The 9,389-nt window shown below is 43.5% G+C and overlaps 1 protein-coding gene and 1 long non-coding RNA gene across 3 annotated transcripts in view; one reads left to right on the top strand and one right to left on the bottom strand.

The window, feature by feature from the left end:
- Nucleotides 1–9,389, bottom strand: part of DNAH9 (dynein axonemal heavy chain 9) — a gene marked incomplete in the record, with an annotated part of 94,979 nt that overhangs the window by 6,230 nt on the left and 79,360 nt on the right. The window contains 6 exon segments of the mRNA XM_072403301.1: nucleotides 3,522–3,692; nucleotides 4,286–4,477; nucleotides 5,507–5,698; nucleotides 6,118–6,345; nucleotides 8,552–8,679; nucleotides 8,805–8,953. Coding sequence (XP_072259402.1) covers nucleotides 3,522–3,692; nucleotides 4,286–4,477; nucleotides 5,507–5,698; nucleotides 6,118–6,345; nucleotides 8,552–8,679; nucleotides 8,805–8,953 — 1,060 coding nt within the window.
- Nucleotides 2,271–7,480, top strand: LOC140325463 (uncharacterized). Of its 2 annotated transcripts, none has more exons than XR_011919684.1 (4): nucleotides 2,271–2,846; nucleotides 3,460–3,656; nucleotides 4,385–4,722; nucleotides 7,288–7,480. It is a non-coding gene; the product is annotated as an uncharacterized lncRNA (long non-coding RNA). The 2 variants fall into 2 exon arrangements; XR_011919683.1 differs by having other exon boundaries at nucleotides 4,318–4,722.

Below are 9,389 nucleotides of genomic sequence, written 5' to 3'. Positions count from 1 at the left end.
GAGAATGGGAGCCACCAATGTGTGCAGAAGGATGTGGATTATCGACACGTGCAGGTGATTTTAGACTGCTGGGGAAATGGGAACAACCAAAATTTGTAGAGGAATGTGGGCCATTGACATGTGCAGGTGAAAATAAAATGCTGGGAGAATGGGAAACGTCAACATGTAAAGGTGAATATAGACTGCTGGGAGAATAGGAACCACCAATGTTTAGAAGAATGCTGACCACCGATGTATGTATGTATGTTGTATGTTGGAAAGAACATATGACATATGTTGGAATAACATATGGGTTTATTATTATTAATTATCTGAACCCAAACTTTTTTTATTCTTATTATCTATTGAGAATTGGCTACTTTTTATTTGCATTCTCCCCCTTTTATAGCAGAAGGGCCAGACCTTGGGCTTAGGAGGAGGATAGGACAGCCTTTGCCAATTGATGATTGGAATTTCATTTCTTTGCCCAACTGATGCCCCCACTCTATCTCCACTCACAAATAATGTATCTGAAAGGAAGTTGCTCTCCAGGTTCGGGGGTGGGCAGTGTTATTCGGGCAAGGAATGGGGTTGGTTGATAGGTGCACAGTGTTATCAAAATTTAAGGGGTATTCCATTATTTACTTGCTCATGCACCAGTATTGGGACCTGACAATAGGCTGCTATTCTGCCCTCATATTTTCCCAAAGAGAAAATTTCATCTCACTTTCGGTTCAATCTGACACTGTTTCATGGACACATGGGCATGGAGTGGGCAGAAATATTTTTTTCTGTTCTTCCTGGAGCTCATCTAAGCTAAGTATTTCTTTTCCTACTATAAATGTGTTTTAAGACTGTGAATTCAGACTTTTACAAAGCTCATTCCTGACAGGTCCTCTTTGAATGCTTTTGCCATTGGTGTATTAGATTAGGGCTGCGGTGATTGGCAAATTTAGGGACAGATGTTACATTTGGTGGTGGACAGGTAATGGATTCGTAAACTGGTTTCTCTCCCATCATCAGGAAAACACGTAAAATAATTTAGTTATTTCCCAATATTTTGTATTTTTATTATCCTGGTGCTAAAATACAATATTAAGAATTGTGGTTATAAATGAAGTCTGGTCAGCCATCACCGCTTCTTTCTATCTCTTGAAGTTTGCTGAATTGACAGAGAAGTTGTATTATTGGTGTGCTGATTAGCGCTGGGTATAAAAGACGTCTCTGCTCGGGGAACAAGTGTCACCCCGCTGTAATACAAGAGAGTGATGTGGCATTAACAAGACTTGTGAAGTGAAGGATTGTGGGAGATGAGGGCTCACGCGTGTCCCATTGCCTGCATGGAGCTGTAAGATCTCTGGCATGTCACCTCTACATGATTAGACAAGTTCTGCAACTTTCAGCAAATCTGCTGTATATCATGAAAGATTCGCCGACTCTCTGAACCATTTTATTGTCACACAGGAAAAAAAAACGTTTGTTTTCATCACACAATTCATATCTAAACCCTGTGACTCCAGGATGCCATGAGGATGAGATTAAAAATAGATCTTAAGTCCATCACAAAAATGTAATCTAAGCTTTACCCATTGCCTTCAGAATTCTCACCCTGTCACATGCACCCTCTGATGGGCACTACAAGCAGCCATTCTCAGTATTTGGGGGTTACTTGGAGTTAAGAGGGAGAACTGGGTGCTCGGTAATACCCAATGCATGCCTTAATGTGAGCCAAGCCTTCGGCTATGTTCAGACTGGCGGTGAAGTGGCAGAACGTTTGCCACTTCCTTATGCCCAAGAACCATTTGCTTGGGTGAGGCCCTCTGTGTAAAGTGGGGATGAATGGGGGCATCAGAGAGCAGTTCAGTATTGCTTGCTGCAAAATATGCAAATGCTGGTTCTTTAAAAACCAGTGAAATAGTGTGGGCAGCCATGGCACTGGCAAGATGTCAGCCACTGCAAGTCTAAACTTAGCCTTAATATAATACAGTGACAACGCTGCTTGTGAAATTGCACTGCAAAACAAGCCTTGATTGTAATTAAAGGACAAATAAAGCCCAGGCATTGGTAGATCGATAGAGGAGGTGAGCGGGCAGAACAAACCAGTCCACTTAACAGGAAGGTAATGCCAGAATCTGTAAAAGTGAATAGCTGTAGTTTGGATTGTGTAATATTGCTCTGATGTGTCAATCACAAGAAAGATCAAAGTATTTCAGCAGGCCAGACCAGTTCACTTTCATGCATTTCACCTGTCTATTTATTGCTTTGGCTGGTGTCCCGGATTAGTGGCTGCCCCTGTGTAGCTTGCAGGTGGAAGGTTGGCCAAATATTAGAATAACAGCACACGTTCCTAACCATGCAGCCTTCGGGCATGAGAGGAGGTTGGGCACATAGATCAGTACAGAGCTCCCCTGCAGCCATGTCATGTGTTAGCTGATAATGAGATGTACACATATCATAAGTGCCTGGGGAGGATGGCCGGCCTTTCATCTCTAAGTGATACGTCATTGTGTCCTAGTCCCTAACCTGTATCTCTGTTTGTTTGCTTGCTGCAAACACACAGCAGGCCATGGCTGACCCTATACAAAGAATGAACCCTGCCCTGTATGTAGGAGGTTGTAGAGGGGAAATCCAACTGTAAACCACGGGTAATGGAGGAGGGGGCTATTCTGATTGCAAAATAATTGGGTAGAAAAAGACAGAAGGTGCATTTAAACTGGGACCACTGGTGTGAAACATTGTGCTGGGGTATAACAGGCAAATCCCTAGGAGGCGATATTCAGGGGACCCTCTGTGCTCCTCAGTGCACATTCTCCTGGACAGGATGGATGGACGGACTCTGCTAAGTAAACTGCTCTCTCAATGATAAGGTGAATTACAACTGCAAGATTTATTAAAGTAGTGGAGTGTTCCTTATTGCTCTTAATCTACTAAATCATCTTCTGGGAATAGTTGTATGGGCTGCCAGGTCTGGAAAGTGGCACAGATACCAAGCAGCCAAGATGGAAGAGAAGACCGTACACCTGGCACACAATGGCAGCTCTCTTGTGATTGTTCCCACAGTCTGTCAGACAGTGCAGCCAGCTCCTCCCGCCTGTTAGTTTTGGCATTTGCTGTGATTGGACAGATCTGTTGCAGATTTGGCTCCTGCTTCGGAGCAGTACAGTATACGGTTACGATTTGTGATATTGGACTCGGCCTTGGCTGACCCTGTCCATCGTGTGATGGAGAGTGGCCCGATATTCCCCAGCAACTCCATCCAGCAGCCAAGCAGAAAAAAAATTAAATCCTTAGGTTAAAGCAGAAAATGTCCTGATGCAATTTTTCTAACCTAATGATCTGAACAATTTGATTTGTTTTTTATCTATGCTGTGGATTTGTATTGTTGCATGCATGGCCCCTACTTATAGATCAATCTGAGCTGAAGATCATGAGCTGTATAATTATTAATTATTGTATTTATTTTTTCGATTTATAATTCAGAGAAACAAAAAAAACCTGTTTGACCCAGCTCAGCCCTGTGTGTGTGAGGTCTCATCACCTACCTTCTCTTCTCGTGTCACACCGCCGCCATCACCCATGCTGCTGTCCCGAGGCTGCATCTCCAGCACCGTACGGAACAGTTTTTCTGATGTCTGGGTGAGGAAGCCAATCTCGGCATTGGGGTGCAGGCCATACAGGTAAGGAGACTCGGCCGGCAGCACGTCATCAATGTACTGTAATAAGAAACGAAATGTCAGTGGGGGTCCCTGGGAGAGGGGGGTCACAGCTGCCCTCCTCAATGAAAGGCTTCCTGTAGGACTGGAGGGCAGCCATACAAAATCTGCACCAAGTAACAGAATGTAAACTACTAAGTTCAGTTATATGATGCTGTTATGTACACTTAGGAGCTTAGAGATATCATGAGCTCAGGCTGTTATCAGAACTGCATTTGGTGGCCTTCAGTAAGGTAAATCTTTTTCCTTACATAATTCAAGGAAAATTAACAATTGGAGCCTCCATATTTTTTGTCTTCTTCTTTAGGTTACAATCTGACTTCAGTACTTTCTAATTTACTGCTGACTTCATTGGGTGCATGCTCATTTCAGGTCAGCAGCATGGAAGGTAATGAAGCAGAGACAGCCACCATAGCAGCCTATGTATTATCATAGGGCTTCCTTTAGAATTGAATATTCAGATTCTTTTATGAGCCCAGCAGTGACTGGTTCTCTTCAAGACATTTCCTCCCCCCATAGTATACAATCCAGTTGTGGAATTTGGCTCCTCCACTGCCTATGTTGGCAACAGAGCAGAGCTCCTGCTGGCGTACCTGATGGTAACCGTTGTAATCCATGTTTCCAGGCAGCGGGAAACCCGGGGCGAGGAACAGCTCTCCTTCTAACATCTCCGGTTTGATGAATTCTTCCAGATACGTCCGGCAGAGTCGCCGATCCCAGTCATCCGTGATGTGACCGCCGTACATGATCTCGCCAAACAGATAGCGTAAGTCATCATATGGGACCTGTGACACAAAGCAAACAGGGTGTGAAGTATGCGGATCAGCTGCCAGCCAGGAGCCCGGACACAGCTGGGAGAATTGCTCTGGTGCCCGGCCAGCATGGAGGACAGAAATGTTCAATCAGGGAACCGGACGTCCAAAAACAAATCCAGATAATTGCAACAGAACAAGCAGCGTCGTGCAGGGAGTACCAACCACCAATAACATTGCAGCTTCCACTGAACTGACTACAGGTGATTGCTTATCAGGTATGTTCTCTGCATAATAAAGGGTCACTATCTAAAATGTTATTCTTTAGTTTTTCACATTTATCATATCACTGGAATGCATCCATGGGAAGAAATGTTTCTAGAATAATATTTATATAGTATTTATATAGTGCCAACATTTTATACAGCGCTGTACATTAAATATCGAATGGTCCTAAAGGTAAATTGTTAGAACAAGTTTGCAGCAATTGGTTTGCACTATTGACTCTCCAGGATCCCCTTGGAACATTTGCTTCCCCTGGAGCTCCTGGAAGTTCAGTTGCAGTCCAGGATGGGATCTGTTCAGCTCTCACACACATCAGCTTTAATTGAATGTGACTTCTAATAAAATCACTCTTTGGACTCTTGCTGGGGTTATATTATTGTCTGTTGCCCTTTGGGAAGATTTTTCCTCACTTCCTACCCCAGCAAGAGCAGTGACTGAGGCAGGAGGAAGTGCAATGAAATCTAAACCTGGGTGTGAAGGTTTTTTGGGTCTGGTACTTTTCTCCTTGCACCCCAATTGTTACTACTCCCTACAGAGCCACCAGACAAAAACTTTTCTTTCTCTGCCAAGCAGGATATTACATTGGAATACTTACCAGGATAAACGATCCAGGGCCTTATACTTAACAATAATAACCTTTCCCTTTTCTATCCTAAACTTTACCTTAGCTGGTTTTCTCTGCAGAAAAGTTGATGATTTCCCATGGCATGGGCTGGGTACATACTGCCCCTCATAGGGTTCAAACCATGCGGAGAAGGACCATCTTGGCCTTCTTACCTTAGCATTGGCCTCCAGGTAGTTGTACAGAACATTGACTGAAATGGTGAGATCTCCAGTGTTGAAGGGATAGGAACGATTCCAACCTTGAGGTCCAAACTTCCTCCTCTCTGCCACCACGGCATGGAAGTAACACAGAGCGAACAGGATGCTCTTGAACTCTGTCTCCCGGGCACACATCTCCAGAGTGTCCTGCACCACAAACACAGCACTGTCAGTGTGACATCATACACAGCTCACACAGGATGAGGCTGCTGGGTCTGGGACCACATTAAAAACAAAAATATAATGGTCACATTAAAACAAAAGTGAAGCTTTTCAGGTCTTAGATATGGTGGCTTTTTTAGTTTTTGCCTTTTTTAATAGGCTGGTATTTGTTTCCTACTGATCCTGTCCCAGGATGGCAACACTGACTGTCATGTATCTTTAAAGAAGAGAAGTTCACATTAAAAAAATGTTACCATCTATATTGCTGAGAATTTATCAGTTGCACTGCATGGAAATTCTCTGACTGCCCAATTCTCTGACTGGCCACTAAAGATAGAATCTATCAATCTGAACATGTAAAACAGTAATGGAAATATGGAATACCTGTCAATAATAGGTCTCACCTGGTTGAAGTTATCCAGGGCTTTGTGCAGGTTGGCGTGCATGCCGGTAGGTGCCTCATTGGTGATCTTGATGGAGTTTTCTAGGATACCCTGTGGAATGATGTGACCGTCGGGTGAAGCGGCCGGCTCCGCGCTGATGAAGACCCGGAAATTCTGGTGACTACCCTCGCTGAGATGTTCCAGCTTTTTCTCCAAAGTGCTCAGCCACTTGGCCACCAGATGAATGTTCTACAGCAAAATGAAGAGAAGAATAGGTGAGATACCTGGAAGGTCATCTTTACCTAGACTCATTAATCCGACTCATTAATCCCACCAGCTAGAATGTTGTGGATAACATTATCCAAGTGGAATCTTCAGTTTTAATGAGTGTTGGAGATACATTTCAGTACTTGGAGTATGTGCACAACACTCTACAAGAACGGGAGCCACTTGGGTACATAGTGAAATAACTTCACAGATATTACACAGTAGCTTCAGCTCATTTGTGACTAAATGCTACTAACTGCTACTACCTATACCATGATCTAAAATGATCCCTAGTGATCTCGCAATGACAGTCGAGAAGAAGTCCTCTCATCTTTAAACACCCTTTAAAGTTTTGTGGCTAGCCTTCCTGAAAGGAGGAGGAGGACTTCCCATTGCCACCCCGTCACATATCCTCCCAATGGGGACTACACATGACAGAGCTGAGACACATTACACATACATAGTCCTCTGTTGTCACCATTAAGAATCCCATCCTGACTCCATCACTGGAGTCTTTGTATACAACTGTTTGATCACTACAATGTATTATTGTTCAGCCTAAATAACTAACAACAGAAAAACAATACAAAGCTTATTTTAGGCAGTTTAAATGACCATCTGTGAATGGTATTAGTAGTTCTTTCATGTAATCTCTAATTCTATAGCAGAGAGACTGCTCTGAAAATCAGACAGCTTTAACCGAGACCCAGGAAGACTCAGCACAAACCTGTTCCTTTATCTAATTACAGCTGAATGCCTAAGGCCACTTGACATGGTGACAGGCTCTCTTTTATTCTTGCAGCAGGTAACAGACACAATTAGGATACGTCCCCCACAGATACAAAGTGATATTTAAAAAAAAAGAAAACAGTCATTTGTCATGATATTTTGTAACTCGTCTCATTCTGTTTAAATTCCCTGCAGCAGTGAGCCAGCGTCCTGGACCCCGTCTGCCGGAGAAGCCCGCTATTGGCTCGTTGCCCGCTGGTAGCATGGCTGGTCGGAGTCACGTTTGCACAAAAGTTCTTTTTTTTTTTAACTTGCAGCTTGATTGTGGAGCAGCGAAGCAACAATGTATGAAAATGAGGAACTCAGGAATAAATTACCTTAATTCCAAAGTGATTTAAGTGACATTTCAGTTAATAGATGCCGACGGCACTTAAAATGGGAAATATATGCTGGAGCTGCCTGAACTCAAGGAAGCAAATGGGCAGAAAATAAGATGGATTCACTCCGGATGGGTTGGGAATATCCTGAAAAAATACTTCTGGCTACTTATACACCTATGTATGAAAGTACTATATGGCCGAAACATGTGCCCCATCCTCCAAATAATGTCCGGGTGTTCTTAATGAAGGGTTCTGTTAATACTACAACTGCTCCTCCAGTCTTGTGGTTACAGTGTGGTTTTTTGTTTCAGCATGACTGTGCTGTATACAAGGCCAGCTCCATAAATACAAAGCTAACATAGAATGTATTGCTATCTGCGTTGTTACTCCATGCAGGGGAAGACAGCTACGTCCTCACAATGTCCGGGGACAAAAGGCATCCCTGTATATTGAACAGAATGCTGTCTCGAAGCTTTGTGAGAGTGCTAAACACCTAACTCATTCTACAACTCACACAGGCTTACAGCAAAGACTTATTACTAATAATAATGGAAGAACAGAGAGAAGGAAAAAGCAAAAAAAAAGAAAGAGAGGCATTGAAAAGAGAGACAGAGCAGAGACAAAGCTGTGGAAGAACAGAGAGAAGGATAATGGGAAAAAGGGAGCTAAAGACAAAAAGATAGAAGAGAGAGAGAGACGTGAATGAACAAAGAGATAGAAGAGAGAGAGGAACACAGAGCAGATGAGCAGGAAAAAGAAAGAAGAGTGCAGAGAAGGGAGGAATAGATATAGAGAGGAGGAATAAGAGAAAACACAGGGAGAGAGATGAAAGAATAGAAAGAAGAAAGAATAAGATGAAACACTTTGCTCTTCTAGTGATCTGTGAGTTGCCGGCAGACAGATAAACATCTGGGATTGGGGAGCAGCTGTGACATACAGAAGACATTCAGCCACAAATGACGATTCATGTGAATAACACTGATGATGGCCGACATAAGTCCTCATCTTTCCAGCACAAGATGTAATATAAATGAATGGGGCTGAGGTGGATTATAACAGTGCAAGACATGAAGTCATACCTGTAAGATCACCCAGTGTCCTTCTTTGGCTGCAAGATCCAGGGCCTGTTCAGCCACAATCTCCTGTCCCTGTCCCAAAGAAACATTGTGCAGATTCTGATTATCAAATGTGTAGCCCAACTTCTTCCCTGTAAAGAAGAAAAGAAAACAGTTTATTATCTTGGTACTTACCATAGTGTGAATGGTAGTGGCTCTATTATTTCTTACTGTATGGGCAGCAGGAAGCAGAGGGCATTTAGGGTAATTACATTACCTTGTTTTTCCACATCTTTAAGAGGGTCCACACCAGGTGACAGAATGAAGAACATGGGAGTGGCTGGTCCAGACTCTTCATATGAGGTGGCAAAGTCCAGAGAACGGCCGATGACATATTTACTGCCCAACTTCTCCTCTACAAAATCTCTATAGGAGGATTCAGGAAAATGCAATAATTTATAGGTCTGTTCAGTGCAGTAATACATAGCACATAGTGACAACAGGTTAGTGAAGACCCTTTTCTGTTACCCCCATGACTGTGTCCTGTGCACAAAGCCCCTCCATAAAGACATAGTGGGACGAGTTAGGTGCGGGGGAACTTGAATGTCCTGCACAGAGCCCTGACCTCAACCCTACTGAACACCTTTGAGATGAATTGTAATGGTGAGCCAGGTCTTCTCATCCAACATCAGTACCTGACCTCACCAATAGGGGGCAAATCCCCACCATCAGTACCTGACCTCACCAATAGGGGGCAAATCCCCCCATCAGTACCTGACCTCACCAATGGAGGCAAATCCCCACCATCAGCACCTGACCTCACCAATGGGGGCAAATCCCCACCATCAGTACCTGACCTCAC

This window comes from Pyxicephalus adspersus, chromosome 3 (genome assembly GCF_032062135.1).
Source record: "Pyxicephalus adspersus chromosome 3, UCB_Pads_2.0, whole genome shotgun sequence".
Classification (NCBI taxonomy): domain Eukaryota; kingdom Metazoa; phylum Chordata; class Amphibia; order Anura; family Pyxicephalidae; genus Pyxicephalus; species Pyxicephalus adspersus.
The sequence above is the reverse complement of the archived record's forward strand: the minus strand, read 5'-3'. Positions and strand labels throughout refer to the sequence as shown.